General features: G+C 44.8%; 1 protein-coding gene across 2 annotated transcripts in view; it reads right to left on the reverse strand.

The window, feature by feature from the left end:
* Positions 1 to 20,510, reverse strand: part of AXL (AXL receptor tyrosine kinase) — a 357,115-nt gene that overhangs the window by 285,246 nt on the left and 51,359 nt on the right. For both annotated transcript variants that reach the window (XM_069644414.1, XM_069644413.1), the window contains exons 3-4: positions 15,750 to 15,850; positions 6,368 to 6,550 (exon numbers count right to left, since the gene is read on the reverse strand). In XM_069644414.1, coding sequence (XP_069500515.1) covers positions 6,368 to 6,550; positions 15,750 to 15,850 — 284 coding nt within the window. The remainder of the gene's footprint in view (positions 1 to 6,367; positions 6,551 to 15,749; positions 15,851 to 20,510) is intronic.

The following is a 20,510-nucleotide window of genomic DNA, read 5'->3' on the forward strand; positions in this document are numbered from 1 at the left end:
TCTGCTGTGTAAGGGAGAAGCCCTCCTATCCTCAGTCATTCTGTTAAAGTAAGCTCTGCTGTGTAAGGGAGCAGCCCTCCTCTCCTCAATGTAAGCTCTGCTGTCTAAGGGAGCAGCCCTCCTCTCCTCAGTCATTCTGTTAATGTAAGCTCTGATGCATAAGGAACTATCTCTGCAGTGCACATCCTGCCACTGTAAGCTTTTGTTACAGGAAAGCACCCGGGACGCCTTGGCTTACTGTTAGGTCTGCAGCATAAGGTCTTCTCAATACTGTATACCTTGTGTTACTGGAATGCGTGTAGTTTGCACAGTGCCCGCCCACTTCCTCCATGCCAGTGTCACTATATACACGACAGCGTAAGGACGTTCACCTCTGTGTTTCAAAAACAATCTGAAAAGGAATTTCTGGAGGTGCCTCAACCCCAGATAATTGGGGCTCTTTTTGGACGTGGCTGTGTGCCATGTGAAAGATGCACGAGGCCAGTATAAGAAACTGGGATATGCTTCTGGAGGAAAGGATGGAGGAGCCTGACACTTGCCCTGCTGATCTTCTGCCAAATGCTTGAAAAACATTGTTATTTTCCTAGCAGACACTGGCCAGGTGGGCAATAGTCGCAGGAAGAATCACTGGGCACAGCACCTATGTAAGATAGGGCGAGGGCTGGGATGGCTCACAACCTGAACCAGAAAGAAAGAGAAATGCGACCCGGATTTTCTGCTTCTTGGGGAACGCTTTCTGTTCAACCAAAAGTTAATGTCTCCCAGTATCATAACTGCATTTTAAGAAATGAGGGCAGGCTCCCGGGCCGGCACTTTAGGTGCCATCTCCTGCTTCTCCTTGTTACACACGGTCTATTTCGGAGCAAGACAGAGAAGAGAAAAGACTGAAACCAGCAAAATGAGAAAGTGTAACGGGAGCGGTCTGCAGGGGCAAAGCTGAGTGGGGAGGACAAGTTGTGCCTTCTTATGCTTTGGCATGTCTTTTATATCTTGTATGCCCATGTGTGCCTTTGCATGCCTTTCTAGACATTGCTATTCCTTGATTTGACTTTGTAGGCTACATCATGCAATGTTAGGATGTGCTATATCACAAAATACTAGCATGGAAACTCAGGCCTAGCAATTTGGCCAATGCCACCATCGCGAATGCCAAAAGGCACACCATAGATAACCAAACTACATTGATGTTCAGTCGTATAAGGGGTGATAATAGACACTCACTATGTACTGGCAACTGACATAGCCAATCTCACACCACATTGCATCACCATTGCAGCATTCCGATGCTGGAAAGTACAGGTAAGGGATGGCCTACTACAACCTGCTGATTTCTAATACTGCTCTGCGTGTATCTGTAGCTTTTTCATTGCTTGTACCTCACGCTAATCTGGACACCAATCTTCTTTCCATCGTACACTATGTTATTCTTCTTTAGAGCACATTTCCTTGCATTTCTATGTACCCCCAAACATTTTGCTTTATTTTTTTATTCTGACCTATCCTTTTTGCAGTGCAGTGAAACCTTAAGCTCCACTACACTGGCTTGTGCTCTTCTGTCATGGGGACATTGACATGTCCTTCAGGCTGTCAGTACTGGGAAACATTGCTTCCCTTAGTGTTGTCATTTTTTTACAACTATTAGTAACTTTTTATCACTTTTGGTAATGTATCTTACAATGCAATAAATGGGGTACACTCTTTTGTTTCGCCCTAGACTAACACTTACAGGATTTTTGGTTACTCTACGTGTGTTAAATGGACAAACTGTTGGCAGCAATAACTTTTTGCAATTTTTTGGTGTATTTCGTTTTAGCCTTACTGTGTTTAATTTGTTTGGCTACTAATACAATACAAATAAACTATCATATCATAACTATGGCTAGTGGTCAAACATGGCCGTGCCACAAGTTGTTTCACTTGTCCTTTGGCCATCTTGTGTTTTACCCTTCTTACTTGCCTGTGAGGCCAGGAAAATCCTTACATGAACTTCCCGTGCCTGGGAAAGCAGATACTTTTCGGGGGGCTACTGGAGGGCTATGTGTGTTTGCTGCCAGGAAGTGGGCTGGGACTGTCTGGTCACAATCCACAGAGTGGTTTCAGTGTGTCTGAGTGGTATGCATGAGTTTTGCTGCCAGTGGTCCTGAATGGACCAATACTGGCATGTGAGTGTCGGCCAGATCTGTCATTTGCTAGTCGGGTTTCAGCTCTTACCTGGCTTTTAGGATAAGAAGAGGACCCCTGTACCCACTCTAGAGAGATCATGGAAGAACAAGGAGATCATGGACCTGCAAGGAGACTGGATACCCGCTGAAAGGAGGCCTGGCAACCAACTTCTGCTGCTTTCCTGGGAGAGCACGGTTTACAGAGGATCTTCAGAAGTCCTGAGAGGGAACTGTTACTGTTGGAGTTCAGGGAACATCCATTCTCGACGTCAGTACGGAGTCCTAGACCACCCAGTTGCTGACCAGCTCCGAGTTTGGGTTACTGTGCTGCAGATGTCACTGTTCTGAGTTAAGGCCTGGAACCTGGGGAATCTTCAGCTTGTGCAACAAGACATACCTCTGCGAAATCAGCGTCAAGGGGACCCGCGATAGGAGGCAAATTCTGACTGCAGCAAGTGAATCCCTTTGTGTCACCGTGCATCGATGGCCGTTGCCTGAAACCTCTTACATATGTCCAGTACTGTCCTGAAAAGGTCCCTTCATTGAGTTTGTTTGCATTTCTAAACTGGTAGACCTTGCAACAGCATTAGTTGCTGACTGGAGGAGTGCTCTATCCTGCAGCCCCTGGGATTCAAGGGCTGAGGCCGATGGTGGGAAATTGACCTCTGACCCTCTTCAGCAGAAATGCCAAATCCCATGAAGAATCTGAGTATAGGGGTGAGTTATAGAAATACTTACCTGCACCCATATCTCCCTCTTATAAAATTTGGTAACTTTTATGAACTTTTGTATTACTTTGGCTTTGCCATTGCTTGTTCACACAAGCACTCCAAGGGTTGGGGACACGTTGTTAGTTAGAATAACATGTCACCTGACACTTGGAACTGTTCATTGGCCCCTAGAGACCATACCTTCATTTTTTTACAGCTTCACAAAACGGTATGGAACTTTGCTGCACTTTTGGGCACAAGGCCCCATACATCTTAGGGATGGACTTCTGAAGCTAGGAAGGTAACTCTGTACTAATCTGTACCTTACTTTTTTGTGGTTTGGTCTGTATTTTGCCCAGCTCCAGTGATTGTGTATATGGGTCTATTATTAGTGCTGTGTGATATTATTACCTGTTAGTAGTCATTTTTCACTGTGTTATTTGGGCATAAGTAAAAAAGTATTTGCATAACTGTTTGTCTAAGTGTGTTCCTTGACTGTTTCACTGTGTATGCTCATTGTGGGCCCCTTACAATCTCACCACCTCTTGAGACCTAGTCTAAACCCCTCACCTTGCTACTGGTTTGGCTACAGCTACCGGAGCAGTCAGTGTCAGTATACTATGTCGGCCTTCTAAACATCTGTCCGCCAGGCCACAGTATAGAAAATCTGTCCTAACAGACTACACACTCACAGTCAGCCTCTCTCACATTGCAGGTTAACACGTACTAGAACATGTGTCCCCTCCACACAGCCACACAATCCAAACTCTACAATTCTCTCAACAAAATGTCACACAAAGCCCTCCCGCAATCCTCCTCCCATCCTTGATTTTGAGGGCAGACATCATTTTTAAGAAGCTAAGCAGGATAGCTACATCTGAGGCTTCCTTCCGGATACACACACACACCCATTGACCATGCCACAATTCACCTAGAAACATACCATCACAGCAAAAACAGGTTCTTCCAATGTGCACTCATCAACACAATATTAGCATCTTTCCTCATCTGCCACTAACTTGCTGTTTCATTCTTTTGGGGGACCTAGCGCCAAGAAGCCACCAAAATGAATGATGCTCTCCAAGACCTCTTTACATTATATTTCATTGAGCTACTTATAGTTTGCGTTATAGGAAGTGTTGAAATGTAAGAAACTCACTCTCACACATGTCAGACTTCAACCTGTGATGTTATAACTACTGCAGAGTAATGAGTGTTTTCTCACCCTGCAAGCTGCTATAAAGTCTGCTTGGAAGGGAGACAGGGGCCCTTCCCATTAGCCTCTATGCCTATATGAATTTATAATGTAATATTAGTGAGAATGTCCTTTTGCTGCACATGCCTGTATGCCTTAATATAATAGTCGAGTGCATTCTGGGTTTCCGATTCACATGTGACTGGCAACATTGGTGAGTTTTCCCTGCCTAGAACTACACACGTCCCAACTCTTTTTAGCACATGGGGAAGGACGCCGACTGGTCCTTTCCTCATTTCTCTCTATACCTCCTAACTTGCCAGCATTATTTCCTCCTTTGTGCTATCTCACCATTTCTACGCTGATGACACTCAACTTTTTCTACCCTTCCCACACTTCACTGATGATATTCACAATAAGCTGAGCGCCTGTCTCCCTGCTATTAAATCTTAGATGATGGACCACTTCTCGGTACTCAATGCTGCCAATATTGAGGTTATTTTCTTTCCTTCCAGCACTATTCTGCATCCTCTTCCCCCTCCTTCCATATCATTTCCCCCAGCTCAGTTACCTACCTCTTCTAGGGGGTGGATTTTTGGTCTTTTTCTAGACTCAGATCTATTCTGTAGTCATCACATCTCTCCGTGCGTTCCTGTCATTTTCACTTGCACAACATTCGGAATTCTCGTCCTTTTATTACTGTTAAGGCCATTCAACTTCTGCTGTCTGCCTTAATCTTTTCCCGGCTCTTCTACTGTTCCTCTACCCTCTTTGGACTTCCTGTATCTCGCCTAGCCCCTCTGTAATCTGTATTCAATGCCTTTATTCATGTCCTATTTCTCCTTGCTCCTCGTGACTCCATATCTTCCTCTATGGTTGAACTGAGATAACTTTCTTTACATCATCATCTTAAATTTAGTTTTGTGTGCTTCATTTTTAAATCTCTCCGTGGCCTCACATCTCCATATATCTCTGCTCTTGATTCACTGTATATTCCTTCTCGTCCACTCTGCTCCTCTTCCCATTCCCTTCTTGTCGTTCCTCGTCCTCCCTGTGCCCAGTCTCGTTTTCTCTCATTTTCTCTTCTTGCCCCTCTACACTGGAATGCTCCCCCCCTTTCTCTTCATTCTATTTCTCTCTACTCTACTTTCTGGGTCTCTTTGAGATCTTATCTTTGTTCTGGTTAACACGGTTACTGTAATACAGATTTCCTCTGAGGTTTTCTATCTTTATCTGTATTTTATTGTACCGTCTTGTTCTCAAGTGCATCGCTTTGGTGTAAAGCGCTATATACAAATTAAATAAATACAAAATACAAATAGTCACATTGCCCAAAATGTAGAAGGAGAGCACCAGTCCCCACTGGTGTTCTCTGCAGGCATCCCTTCTCTCCCCCAGGTGTCTGCCACTTTTCCCCTTACTTCTCTTTTCACCCCACCCATGCCTCTTGGCACCACCCAGGAGTCTACCTGCGGCCACGACCATTGTCCATCCTTGCACCACATACCTGCTTTAAGCCCCTGCACCAGTGCGTTGCAGCTCTCTCCCTCGCCCACCATGGCACCCACGGAAATAGCAAAATGACATACTCATTGTACTATTTCCTGTGGCAGTCACCTCCATGCGCAGTTCTTTTTTTTAATTTAGGGGTAATTGTGCATGTGGGAAAGTCGCTGCTGCAATTCCCTCAAAAAGCAGTTAGCACCCTGTGGAAATGTCTGGGGTGCTAATAGGCATCACCCCGTTGTTTGGTGGCAGTTAGGGGTGATAACTGTCACGGCAGACCAGAGGCTCTCGCTTCTCTCTGGCCTACCTTTGGCTTGGGCTCCTGGGCTGTTACAAGGGGGTGACAACTGAACACAATTCATGTGGTGCCCAGAGCATTGGGTGCTAAAGAGACCCTGTTAGGAGGGAGGCCACACAGTGCGTCATAACGCAGATCAGGTGAACGGAATGGAAATCTTATATCGAAACCAAAGGCGGTGAAGACTGCATAAAACAGGGACATTCATCTCAATAGCGGTTCCTGGGGCCTAAATCGGGGAGTTCTACAGGAGCTTCTCCAGGCAAAGGTAGCCATAGTTCATGCAGTAGCACAAATCCCTTGCGGCATGGCAGGGGGACGGCTGCTATGCGACACAAACCAGACATGAACAAGCTCTCAGACACCAGCGCTACAGGGGTACAGTAGGAATGTACATACAGCAGAGATTCCCAGTTCAAAGGTCATACTCGTGGAATTTCAGGCCACATTTCAGTTATTAAAACTGCCCCACTTTCCCCCCACAACACAAACTTACCATTCACTTCGAGGATGGAGGGCACTCGCCCCAGGGGATCCACTGGGGAGTTCAAGGGGGCCCCATCCTGGAGCCAGATGACAGTCACTGGCTCTGGAGGGCCATGGGCATCGCAACTCAGGTTGAAGGGCACATTTGCCAAAATGTGCAGGTCTTGAGGCTCATCAGTGAAAACGGGTAGACCTAGGAGGCAAAACCAGAATCCCGGTCACTAGCGGCCAGTGATTGGTTATTCCCGCAGCGACAGCACACCCACGGCTCAGTAGCATGCGGCCCACAGTATCAACCCGGGCGAGCTGCTGTTCTTCTCCAACCCATTTGCAGCTTATCCACAGCTCAGATATGTGATGTTAATTATCATTTGTACTGCTCCCATCAGGACCACAGCTGCTGTACAATAGCTCTTCATGAACACAGTTGAGCTACGGACCATTAACAGACTCCAACACCTTTCCTTGGCGGGTGCCCTGGATGTGGCAAGACACAGTTCAATAAATAGTGGGTGCACAAAATGTTTAAGACCAAAAAGGTGCCAGAACCAGTATTAGAAATGTGACCATCTAATAATTAACTTAATATTCTGGAACACATGCGTTAGAAAAATTCAGAGTCTTTCTCGCACTGAGTCTAAGCGCAACAACTATACACACCAAAAATCCAATTTAAGGAAATTTGTTCACGATGCTGATATATTCTGTAATCCACCCATTATTCATTTTTCGAACAGCACTGGAGTGTTTAAGGTCGGTCTACACATGTTTCAATTGAAAACGATGTGGTGAACGTGTTGCAGGCACCCTCTTGTTCATCAGGACCTTCAATCTCTGAGTCGTTACGTCGATACGAGATATAGGTCCAGGTGAGCACGAGTGATGTATAATAAGTCAAGTTGTTTTCCTTTGAAACACATGTACATGGCCATGACCTGATCAAAAAAGTAATAGTTAGTGGGATTAATTAATGGATAAGTATGATGAATAAAGGATCTGATATTGATAACAATACAAAAACACCCTAAGCTCAGGAGCAATGCGGGCTGCACATGCATTAGCGAGAACAAGGGTACATCTACAAGGCACCCCTGCAGCAGTAGTAATGCGGCGTCCGCAGATACTAAGTCACGTCTTATTTATGTGTATAAATAGGTGTCAAGTTTACACCTGATGACTCTGCACTTCTTTATTATGGCTCCGAGGCATTAAATAGCACATGCTTCTAATTAATCTGAATCATCACCTGCCTGGGCCAAGGAAAACTAGAACACACCCAAACCATGGCCCCCGGACTAAAACAAGCAAGGACATCTAGCCGCCATAGTTGCTCAGAATGTTGTCTTCCCTTCTTACCCTGCACACACAGCTCGCCACACATACTGCACCTGACCATCCCCTTTCGCTGCAGCTCTCTTCCGGAAGCATTCAATAAGGGGGCGGACACATTGGCGATCACTTTACATTATATCACACTGTCTTCAGTCCGTTTATAACTCCTCTAAAGTCTCCAAACACTCAGAGACAAGCGATCAAAAACGTGTCCACCGATTTAACTACAACCTGTTTAGAAGCTCACGCAGAGTTCAGCTACACAAAAACTACAATTTGACTATAGATAATCCTAAACTCACACACGCATCTCAGCTGCAGGTCAAATGCTTGATGAGAGACCTAAACCTCACTCTTAACTCGACAAAAGCTCTGCTTCAATCATTTTAAAGCTAGACAGCAACTCATCTTGACCTCAACCACATTCCAGATACAGCCCATCAACAACTGGACTCCCAAATCATCTTATTGCCCACTAGACCCCTTTAACTACTTAAATGCATCACATTTATACCATTCCTCCATGATCCTGTCCCAAAGCTACTCGGACCTCCGCTCCAGCGTTTCACTCTTACAGCTCATCTTCATCTCACCTACAACATGGCGGCAACCAATTGCAAACTTGATTACACTCTCAGACCTAGAAATAGTTATACATCCCTGAACAGCAGCTTGAAAACATAAAGGACTCACATCGAGCAGAATACCAAAAAAAAAAAAAAAAAAGCGGTACTCAATAGAGGCTTCAGAGATATCGAGGAGATGCAGGAGAAGCAGGCCAGGGCATGTATAAGCATGGTTTAGTAAGTGCGGTGGAGATATCGAGGAGATGCAGGCCGGGGCATGTGTAAGCATGGTTTAGTAAGTGCGGTGGAGATATCGAGGAGATGCAGGCCAGGGCATGTGTAAGCATGGTTTAGTACGTGGGGTGGAGATATCGAGGAGATGCAGGCCAGGGCATGTATACGCATGGTTTAGTAAGTGCGGTGGAGATATCGAGGAGATGCAGGCCAGGGCATGTGTAAGCATGGTTTAGTAAGTGCGGTGGAGATATCGAGGAGATGCAGGCCAGGGCATGTGTAAGCATGGTTAGTACGTGCGGTGGAGATATCGAGGAGATGCAGGCCAGGGCATGTGTAAGCATGGTTTAGTAAGTGCGGTGGAGATATCGAGGAGATGCAGGGCATGTGTAAGCATGGTTTAGTAAGTGCGGTGGAGATATCGAGGAGATGCGGCCAGGGCATGTGTAAGCATGGTTTAGTAAGTGCGGTGGAGATATCGAGGAGATGCAGGCCAGGGCATGTGTAAGCATGGTTTAGTAAGTGCGGTGGAGATATCGAGGAGATGCAGGCCAGGGCATGTATAAGCATGGTTTAGTACGTGGGGTGGAGATATCGAGGAGATGCAGGCCAGGGCATGTATACGCATGGTTTAGTAAGTGCGGTGGAGATATCGAGGAGATGCAGGCCAGGGCATGTGTAAGCATGGTTTAGTAAGTGCAGTGGAGATATCGAGGAGATGCAGGCCAGGGCATGTATAAGCATGGTTTAGTAAGTGCGGTGGAGATATCGAGGAGATGCAGGCCGGGGCATGTGTAAGCATGGTTTAGTAAGTGCGGTGGAGATATCGAGGAGATGCAGGCCGGGGCATGTGTAAGCATGGTTTAGTAAGAGCGGTGGAGATATCGAGGAGATGCAGGCCAGGGCATGAATAAGCATGGTTTAATAAGTGCAGTGGAGATATCGAGGAGATGCAGGGCATGTGTAAGCATGGTTTAGTAAGTGCGGTGGAGATATCGAGGAGATGCAGGCCAGGGCATGTATAAGCATGGTTTAGTACGTGGGGTGGAGATATCGAGGAGATGCAAGCCAGGGCATGTATACGCATGGTTTAGTAAATACGGTGGAGATATCGAGGAGATGCAGGCCAGGGCATGTGTAAGCATGGTTTAGTAAGTGCGGTGGAGATATCGAGGAGATGCAGGCAGGGCATGTGTAAGCATGGTTTAGTAAGTGCAGTGGAGATATCGAGGAGATGCAGGCCAGGGCATGTGTAAGCATGGTTTAGTAAGTGCAGTGGAGATATCGAGGAGATGCAGGCCAGGGCATGTGTAAGCATGGTTTAGTAAGTGCGGTGGAGATATCGAAGAGATGCAGGCCAGGGCATGTGTAAGCATGGTTTAGTAAGTGCGGTGGAGATATCGAGGAGATGCAGGCCGGGGCATGTGTAAGCATGGTTTAGTAAGAGCGGTGGAGATATCGAGGAGATGCAGGCCAGGGCATGAATAAGCATGGTTTAGTAAGTGCAGTGGAGATATCGAGGAGATGCAGGGCATGTGTAAGCATGGTTTAGTAAGTGCGGTGGAGATATCGAGGAGATGCAGGCCAGGGCATGTATAAGCATGGTTTAGTACGTGGGGTGGAGATATCGAGGAGATGCAGGCCAGGGCATGTATACGCATGGTTTAGTAAGTGCGGTAGAGATATCGAGGAGATGCAGGCCAGGGCATGTGTAAGCATGGTTAGTACGTGCGGTGGAGATATCGAGGAGATGCAGGCCAGGGCATGTGTAAGCATGGTTTAGTAAGTGCGGTGGAGATATCGAGGAGATGCGGCCAGGGCATGTGTAAGCATGGTTTAGTAAGTGCGGTGGAGATATCGAGGAGATGCAGGCCAGGGCATGTGTAAGCATGGTTTAGTAAGTGCGGTGGGGTGAGCAAGGAAGCAAGGTTACATGTGGGATCAAGGGTGATCTGGTGTTATTAAGTTATGATCTAGTGAGACGTTGCGGGATGTGATGGTACAGAGACCCCTTTCATGTAGAAGGTCTGGCACAGAACATTTTTGGCTAAACCTGTGCTCTTACATTTCCTACTAACTAACACACGTGGTGATAATTGGCCAAATTCATACTCTTTTCTTGCCCAAATAAACCATCTTAATGGCATTACTTACAAGAGACCCTAGCTGGCCTGCTCTATGATGTGCCATATCGTATTCTGACATTATCTCTAAAATCAGACTTACATTCAAGTGATCCAGGCTTTGCATTTTTCTAGGGAACCTGCCATTGGGCACTCAGTGTTACTAAATTAATCATAATGGGACACAACACAAACCATGTTGTCAAGGGACCCCTAATGAAGCATTATGTACCTCATTTTGGGAAAGCTATAGGGGATGGATACATGGGATTTGTTATCTGTGTCCTTTAAAGTTTCAGCCAATGGAGTCATGCAGGGAGACACACATCAGCAGGAGAGTGTACTGGTGTGGTGCCTGCATGCAGAATGTGCAGCCTTCAAAGCGCTGTATCTTGGATGTGGAAATCGCTCTTCCCTCAGTTATGCGCTGTGTCATTTTGCGAAAGTTACTATCGTTTGCCATCGTGGCTCACACTTATATCAGGTTTTTCTCCAGCACTTCATGACGGATACATCCTATGTCTAAGTGCTGCAGTAATTCCTATTATTACAGAGTATACTGGTATTTAATTTGACATCCTCAGAATGACAGGTCGAGCCGGCGCTGCTGGGATTTAAACCGTGAGGCCTTGCCCCATTCCGGAGGCAAGTGCTTAACATTTGAGCTATCCACCTGGACTTCAGGAGACATACACGAATAAAAAGAAGCACCTCTTTGAAGCATCCGACATGGAATTGACAGAAGTTGTATTCCCATGCTTTCTTGGGATAAAATGTACTTTGTTTAAAAAAAGAAGGAGAACAAATGAGGAAACTAGCCAGCCCTGGTCTGGCACAGCTGGTTGCAGACGCAGGAGACATGTCTGGCTACGCCACCGTGCCATGTATTCCGTTATTGGGTGGTTTGGCACAAGGCCGGTGTTCCTCATCCCAGCCCAGCCCATTCCCGGCTGCTGATGTAATGGCTGTTTGGAAATAACACAGCAGTGGAGGCTTAGGCCTTGCTTTGAGATTTCGAAATTCTTACTGCATCTAAATGCTAAATACCGTATAAAGCTCGTCTCTTTGGGCTGCCGGATGGTCATTAACTGTCAGAGCGTCATCACAAAGGTTTACGTGTGCGCACAGAGACATAGTTGGATTACAAACATGTTTTCAAACGCATATTAAGAAAGGCCTTGGAAAGAGCTTTAAGTCTTTAAGTCAGCTGGGGCTAGGCGCAACACCACCCTGGCAGTGTATAACAACTGTCCATGATGGGGTGACCTTCTGGAGCTGAGGATGTCAGGGTTAACACCTTGAGGTCGTTCTTTGGCCAGCCACAGACTTTAGTTTGAGAAGACTGGTGCCTCCCTAGGGACATGTGCATACTATCAGCCCTTCCATGAAGGGGGTTAATAGATATATATTATCACAGAACAGGCAGCAGGAGCGCTGAAACCCGTAATGAGCACAGAAGAGCTATTAGTACCAGGCGAGGGACAATGAGATTGTAACATGCAATCTCATTGGCCCTCGCCGGGACATTACCAGCCCGACAAAGCCTTACTACGTGTAGTCCCTTCTCACCATTCCCTGGCAGAAATGTTCTGTGTTTTTTACTTCTTTTTATCACTTTTTAATGGCCGCCATGGAAAGAGAGAAGGGACCGTGTATAGTCCCTTCTCCCCATTCCATGGCGACCATCTTCTTTATTTACTTTTTTCATTGTTTTTGAATGGTCACCAAGGAAAGGGAGAGGGCACTATGCATAGTCCCTTCTCCCCATTCCATGGCGACCATCTTCTTTATTTACTTTTTTCATTGTTTTTGAATGGTCACCAAGGAAAGGGAGAGGGCACTATGCATAGTCCCTTCTCCCTGTTCCACGGCGGGCATTTTCCGCTCTTTTTTTCAGTTGCAAAACAGAGACGGCATCTTGCAACTTCAGAAAAGACTCTAAAGACTGTATTAGTAATCTGGTTTTACGGGCTAGAGTACTAATAGCAATAAGCCCCTTGCTGCGTTAAGGCCCTCACGAATGGGCCCCGGGCCATTACCTGAAGTGGTAATGCCCCTCCCCCTAGCTCGGACCTTATTGCTTAATTTATTACACTGGGCCTGGGTGACATACTTTCTAACTGAATCGCTTATATACAGTGTTAGAAAGGGATTTATTTGCAGACAGCAGTTTATTTGGACATTGAAATAGAGGGAGTTTTATTTACAGTATGCAGACTGGATGCAAAGAAGCCTGAAACCATTCTAGTTGGCCTAAAATCGAAGTTTGCAGGGCCTCACGATGTAATGCAGGTCTGAGGCAGGTGGCCCGTGATCGAGTCGCCTGCCCCTCCTATAGGCTATGCCTGCAGCACAATTTGGCCACACACCCTTTGCACAGCCCTCCTCAATTTCCTAGCCCACTTAAATCAGCAGCCTTGGGTGTGGCTGTGCAGTGTGCCATAAACACTTTTGCTGCCTTCACTGACACTGACATATTATTTACATATACGAAATTGTTGATCCAAAATTAAACAAAGTCATTTGCAAGCTTTCAAGTTCTTGAACACTGCCTTAGGCAGGTTTGAAATGACACATTTCAAAAACATTGCTGCTTAAATAGCTTATTTGGGGTTTCCTTATTTCCTTAAGGGGCATGCAATATAGATGTTTAAGCTCCCCACACATTCCAGTCTTCAAGGTCTGAATGGTGCAATGTGTTAGGTGGAGGTAAATAAACAAATAGCAGTATGAAGGAGTCAGGCATGGGTTAATAGCAGAATAATGTACTATTAGAAGTAGGGATAAGTTGAGTTGGGCTAAGGTGTATATTCTAAATGCAAAGATGCTCATGGAGCAAGAATCAGTTGAATGGGGTAGAGGTGTATGCCAAGGGTAAATATATTAATGGAACTTTTAATAATGTCAGCTAGAAAAAGTTGCATATGGTAATTGTAAATATGCCAATGAATCTATGAATACGTTTGAGTCACACAGAGATATTTATACTGGGAGGGAACTGGACTGTAATGGAAGCATTCATATGTTAATTTGACAGATTGTTATATGCTAGAGGTAAATGTACACATGGAAAGATGAATATGGGAGTCGGGCTCAGACATGCTAGAGCTTAATATGATAATGGAAGTATGGATAGGTTTAGTCAGCCAGCTGTTTATATGTAGGGTCAATTATACTAATGAAAGTATGAATAAGCGGAGTCAGGCAAAGCAGTGGGAGTATTTAAGAAGAGCTAAATAAACCCATTAAAGTAGGACTATATTTAATCAGGCAGACATATAGTAGCAATAACAAGCTAGAGTTAAATGCAAGCCATAAGCACTGGCCATTGCTTACATTATTAGGGTATAGTGGACACTGATATGATATATGATATGATATTTTATTTATATTGCGCTCAATAGACAAGTGTTTCAGAGGGTGACCAAGCAAAGGGAGGGGAACAAGGGAGAATAAAAACAACGATCTTACTATGCCCAGTGACATTAAGAATGCGCAAGTGTATGGAACAGGGAAAGGGGGGAAAGTGCGAGGAAGGGGGAGGAGTGGAGAGTGCGGCACAAAGGAGAGAACAAAATAAATAATAAGTGCAATAAACAAAACAAAGGACTAGATAAATAAAATAAATACAGGTATAGGCAAGTGCGTAATTTGTCAGATAGGGTATATCTGATAAGTGCAGAAGAAAAATGGGAGAGAGACTGTATGGGTACAGATACAGATCCCAGTCCAAAGGGTTGCTTAGGGGGCAGTGCAGGAGGATGAGCAGGTACCTGGGCCTGCAGGTCAAAGGGTGGCCTGGAGCATGGTGCCTAGAGAAAAAACAGTTCAGCAGGGGATGGGAGGGGAGCACCGAGCTAGGATGCAGGGTAGGTGCAGTGAATAATAGGGGTGGTTTGGTTCGGCTGGGGTCATGGTTGAGCCTTATACTGTAGGCAATTGAACAATGATTTGCATCCTTTCATCCTCCCAAGGTCGATAAATGAGTGCCAACTCCAGTTGGGTGATATTGTATGCATATGTTTTCTATGTAAAGTGCTGAGGCATAAACACTATATAAATAACACCTCATTAGATCCTAGAGGTCATCAATGGGGGGAGGGGTGCTGAGTTAAGATGATCATCACTTCCCATATCTGCTGAATTTCAAGGATTTTGTTGTGTTCAATCCAATTACCTTAACTAAGGTTCTTTTCAATGACTATATGTATATATGGATGGAGATCTGGCAATGTACAATCAGATAGAGGTAGGTTCCATGGCCTATTAGTAAACAACTGGCTGTAGCCACAGTGTGTGGGTGTAGCAAATATGACATCCCTGAGAGAGTCATGTGATATGAATCACTTGAATTGTGCTCCTACCTCAGTGTGAGTACCTCAACACTTACAGCCACAAGGAGAGCTTTTTGATCTTCTCCACCATGAGGGGCTCCATCCTTAAGCATCAGGAGTGCACCAGGTCCTACAGCTTTTGGGAGGATGATGTGATATATAGTACTATAGAGGTGATAATCATTTAGCGAAGTGTGAGTACATCAGCTCCTACAGCCCCTGCAAGAGGGATTTGATCTGTATCAAATAACAAGGAGAAACCTGCAATAGAGTGTCAAACAACACCTTCTGGACCTTGTTTAAGCATATGTGAGAGCATGAGAGGGAGTGAGTGTGTGTGTGCATGTGTGGGCGCTGGGCAAGGAGACTAACAATTAAAAGGTGTTTTCAACAGTGCGACTACTTCTGCTTCTCTCTGTTTGTGAATGAATGTTCTCTGAAGAAGAGTAAGAACATGCCCGCTCCTAATGCAGGGGTCTGAAATCTAAGTGTCACTAGATGATTTGGACAACAGTTTTCATCAGCCCTTCAAAGTCCATGCTGAGGGAGCACAGAGGGCATAGTCCAAACCATCTTTGGAGCTGCAGATTGCACACCTTTGCCCTAAAGTAAAAACTGTTGTGGGTGAAGGTTGACTATCCAATTCATGGAGCGAGAGAGTCCTTTGCCAATATAATTTAAGACTCTATGGAAAGGGAGTCCCTTTAAACAAAGATAGTTAGAAAAAACACAGCGCTCCTATATAATTAGTAGTACACACACACACTTAGCATCATTACCCGGATGTGGCCCCAGGTACTCACCTTCCAGTTCAAGGCGGGCTTCCTTCGACAGGATCTCCTCAGAGTCCAGCCAAATGCTGCACTGGTAGTTCCCCGAATCAGAAAGTCCAACAGAAGGAATGCTGGTGAAGTGAACAGAAGATCAGTATTAAAACCTATTAGTACCAAAACATGTTTTTTTTTTATATCTATCATGCAAACATAAAAGTAGCCTAAATGAGACTTGGGTTTGTACTTTGTCCTAGGTGACCTGAGAATAGTCTTTCATCGTAGCAAGCTCTTTAACAAAAACACAGTGATTACATAGCTAGAGATCACTGGTCCAGCAAGCTCGGGACCTAGGTCTGGGCATACCCGTCCCACTCAGGGGTGACTATAGCAAAACAAAAGGTGATGGCTGGAAGGTTTGGAATTCATCTCCACCTCTGGCACAGCTCTGGGCAACCCCCCAGACGATCATTCTATAGCCTACCAAGCCATTGCAGAGAGGGGAAAGACCATATACAAACAGGCATGTTCCCACTCCAAAAGTGCAGTCGAGACAGAACTGCTAGGTGACATTGCTTCTGCATGAGACCACAAGCATCCTTAGACATGTTTCGGCCTCATTGGGCATCATCAGTGAGGAGTATCTTGGGTCTCTTAGCCCAGCAGGCTCGGGAACCACATCTGGGCATACCCCTCCCACTCGGGGGGACTATAGAAAAACAAAAGGTGATGGCATGAAGGTTTAGAATTAATCTACACCTCTGGCACAGCTCTGGGCAACCCTCCAGACCATTGTTCTTTAGCCTGCCAAGCCATTACAGAGAGGGGAAAGACCATTTGCAAATCAGGCCTGGTCCCACCCCCACAGGGGCAGTCAGATTGTCTGGAGGGTTGCCCAGAGCAATTGCCAAAGATTCAAGATTAATTCTAAACCTTCCAGCCATCGTCGCTATGTTTTTTTCTTGGAAACTGTACTTTAACAGTTAAAGGGGTGAAGCCAGGAGGACGCCGACATGCCCACCGACTCTCTGCCAATCTACATCCTCCCCACTAACATTTGCTAGGCTGTGTGGTTGAAGTCGGAAAAACACTTCTGCATTCATAATGTCAGAGGGCCCTAGAACCAAAGGCTACCTTCAGGCTGTCTCAGTGTTTATTGAGGCAGGGGCCACACATTTGGTGTGGCACCCTTGCTATTTGTTTGCACTGTCCCAGTGGCAGTGAAGAAACAGGGGAAGAAAGAACTCATCTTTGAGTTTATTAATGGAGGAACCTGAATTTGGTTTGATTTTATGACTGAAAATAAAAGAGAACAAAGCAATGTTCAAGCCAATAATCAAGCCACAGGCTTCTAGTTGCACAGAAATGTCAATCAATTAACATCATCGAGTAGGATGGTAGTTATGAAGAAAGAGTTGGAGGGAGTGAGGTAGTGAGACAGGTCTGGAGACGGTGAACTTCTGGGGGATAGTGAGGAAAGGAAGAATACCTCTGAGGAGGTGTAGCTGATATTTTTAGAAATGTTGCAGATGTGAGGAGAGGATGGAGTCGAAGATGACCCCAAGGTTCTTGGCCTCACAGGTATGAGCAGGCCATCAACATTAACCATGTGGGAGGTTTTTACCCATGCATCCAAGCCCTACCATAAAACTGTGCAGTACTGGCATGGAAAACATCATGATGGCCAGAACCCCCCAGAGAGTGCACAGGGAAAACATGAAGAATAGGCTGCCTAAAACCACCATTGGGCTACACACACAGTAGCCTGAAACCATTGGGAATGGCAATGCTGATTGCCAAAAAAGCAACTGAGAACTGTGGGGAATTCATTTTCTCAATCCCAAAAATGGTTGCATTACCAGTACTCACCACTATCAGAAAGCCAGCGTTTTAAAACCACCAGACCTTTGTGTAAAACTGAACAAATGAAACAAAACCAGACCATGGAAAGACTTGCTAAGAGGTGGATACAATGTAAAACTATATTCTGAAATGACTTGAAGGAAGTAATTATTTAATGTATATGTAACAATTGTAAGTGATTTAAACTGGGAACAAAAAGTGACATTTAGCTGAAACCTGGCTTAATGAAACTGGATTCTGCCTGACAACTACCCCCGACAGGAGTTGAAACCTGCTCAGCCACTCTTCCCCTTGCCAAAAGGAGTTGTCACCTCTCTGATTAGATTAGGGGTGGAGCAGCTGGGGACTACAGGGAGTTGAACAAAGGCCTGTCCTGGACTCAGGCAAATGTTATATTGGGGGTGTTGTAAAAGTGGCTTCCTCTTAGGGGAAAATGGAAGGGGCAGTGCCTCGGCTAGCAGCTGATCTTGGAGGAAGTGGATAAACCAGTTATACCACCCTGTGATGTGGGAAGCCACACCCCTTTTTGACCAGAGCATAATTTTAAAAAGATAGATAACTCATAGTGCGGACTTGTCAGAATTATATAAGTAATATCATTATTTTTGTGATTTTTCTGTGAACATTTTAAGAGGCGTTAGGACCCTGTGGTGTATTCTGGGGGGTTGCTAGCGGAAAATAGGGTCTCACTCCAAATGTATGCATGTTAAAAATCTGACACTTTATCATCTGTAACCCATATCCCTGGTGCACATTTGTGTAAAAATCTGGAAAGGTTTAGAGGTCGTTATCTGGATGAAAAGGGGAGAATTCTGTCATCAGTGGACACAACATCGTACAAAGACAGGGATCGGATGGTTTGGTGCTACAGAAAATATGTTAACTGGACCTATAATATTAGAAAAATGGTACATAGATAAATATGTATTTGGGTCAGAAATAGATTTGTTTGCAATCTGACAAGGGGAGGTTCCTCTGACCATAAAACCTATGGCATCACTCTGACTCACATTTCCTTCCCCCAATCAAGGGAGAAAGGAGGAATTGGCCAATGATAAGTGAGAGGGGCAGGTTTAGTTATGACCAACGCACACACCCACTTTCCAAAACACATAAAAAGAGACTGCTGGGACAGGTAGAGACATTCAATTCCATTCGCTGCGGAGCATGCTGACCGACGACTTCACATCCAGAGATCCAGAATTCAAATCCATTAATCTCCAGAACCTGTAGCAGAAATTAACTCCAGAATTCGTAGCAGAGAGGCCTGAATCCACCAGCTGAATCCTCTTCAGCAGGCCTCAAAACTAACCTAACTATTCAACAGCCGGGCGAGCTGTTTGAAGTTTTGCCGAGAATTTTTGGAAGAACCTGTAGCAGTACCCAGAAAGCAGTGTTACATCCAGAATCCAGAGAGGCTAGACCAGCAGAGCAGAGCTGACCCAGATCGCTGTGAGCAGAACCGGTGCCTGAGCAGACAGAACCGCAGCCGGACGTGTTGACCAGATCCGTGACGAGGCCTAGTTCAAATTTATATTGTGAGTACCTTGCAGAACTGTGCAGAACCAATCTCTTAGTTAAAATAATCTAATCCAAACTATTTTAACCTAAGTAGAACTGCCTCCGAGAAATCGTGTCATCTGTCATTTTTAAAGCTGCACAACTGTCACCTGTCATCTGAAAGCTTAGAATCTAGGCTTTCCAACAAGCCTAGAACCAACTTCCTACTCCTTATACTTATCCCGCAATCACGATTTACGCACTCGCGAAATTTACAGCGATTTGCGATTTTGGCTCAATTTCTCCACTTGTCAAAATAGCAGCTCCATCCTTTCTTTTGTTAAAATCTGTTGCAACTTGGTAATAACTCATAGAGCATTGCTAAAGTGAGCCTGAACTAATACCAACAGGCATCTCCCACTCACCCTGAATCTCTAGAGGGAATTCAAATCAGTTGGCACATTTTCCCATCCATTGCCATCACATTTAAAAAGCATTTTGGGCCTGTGTTTCAAACTCCTACCTGTTTCCTCTAAGCTTGCTGGGGGGGAACTGAATTTCGTATTGTATTTGATTGCATTCCTGAGAACTGTGTGCTCCTATTTCCATCTCCTTCCATTTCTTACATTGCATAGGGGAGGGGGGTGAATTGCCAGAGAAAAAGTGATTATCTTATCTTTTGCTAAAATCATATCAAGCATTTCTGTACTACATTTTATTCCTCATTGCTTTTCCCTTGAAACCATAAAAGTATTTTTGCTACTTTATCCATCCTATACTAACTCCTCATTGATTGTAAAGAAGTGTGCTAGTGCCAGATTACCCATTGTTGATCAACATCATATGTCTAAGTGTACTATCAGATATTAATTATTATAAACTGTGATATATATATATTGTTTAAATTCTCAAATAAACCTTTTAATTTGCAAAACAAACTACTTCTTGGCTCAGTGGGGTCAGGGGGATTCTAAGAGGGGGGTGTTATACAAGGGTGGTCATCCAGAGTACTGAACTAGACATAATAATACATTAATAAGGGTTTCCCTCAGCATCCCAGACTAGGCATTGACTTGGCTGTAGTGTTGATTGAATATCGCTTACAACCAATAAGGGTCATCAATATGTATGTACAAGAGAAAATATCTAATTTAGGAACAGATCACTTTATCCATCTACACAAACCCTCATTCAATGTGACGTCATCACGTCTATACGTATGACGTCATCATGCCAAATATAAACATCTACGCGATACATTGCCAATGGCAACGTGTTCCATCACGGCAATTGAATCGGATGGAGACACAAATTACAGACAAGTATATTTAAGGTAAGTTCATATTTGGCAAAGCAGAACTTTTGACTGTTCAAATCTGAGAATCCCAGATAAGTTAGAGACACAGAGAGTTACAAGGTAATATTTGATAA

Source organism: Ambystoma mexicanum, chromosome 2p, assembly GCF_040938575.1.
Source record: "Ambystoma mexicanum isolate Mex_15411 chromosome 2p, UKY_AmexF1_1, whole genome shotgun sequence".
In the NCBI taxonomy this organism is placed as follows: Eukaryota; Metazoa; Chordata; class Amphibia; order Caudata; family Ambystomatidae; genus Ambystoma; species Ambystoma mexicanum.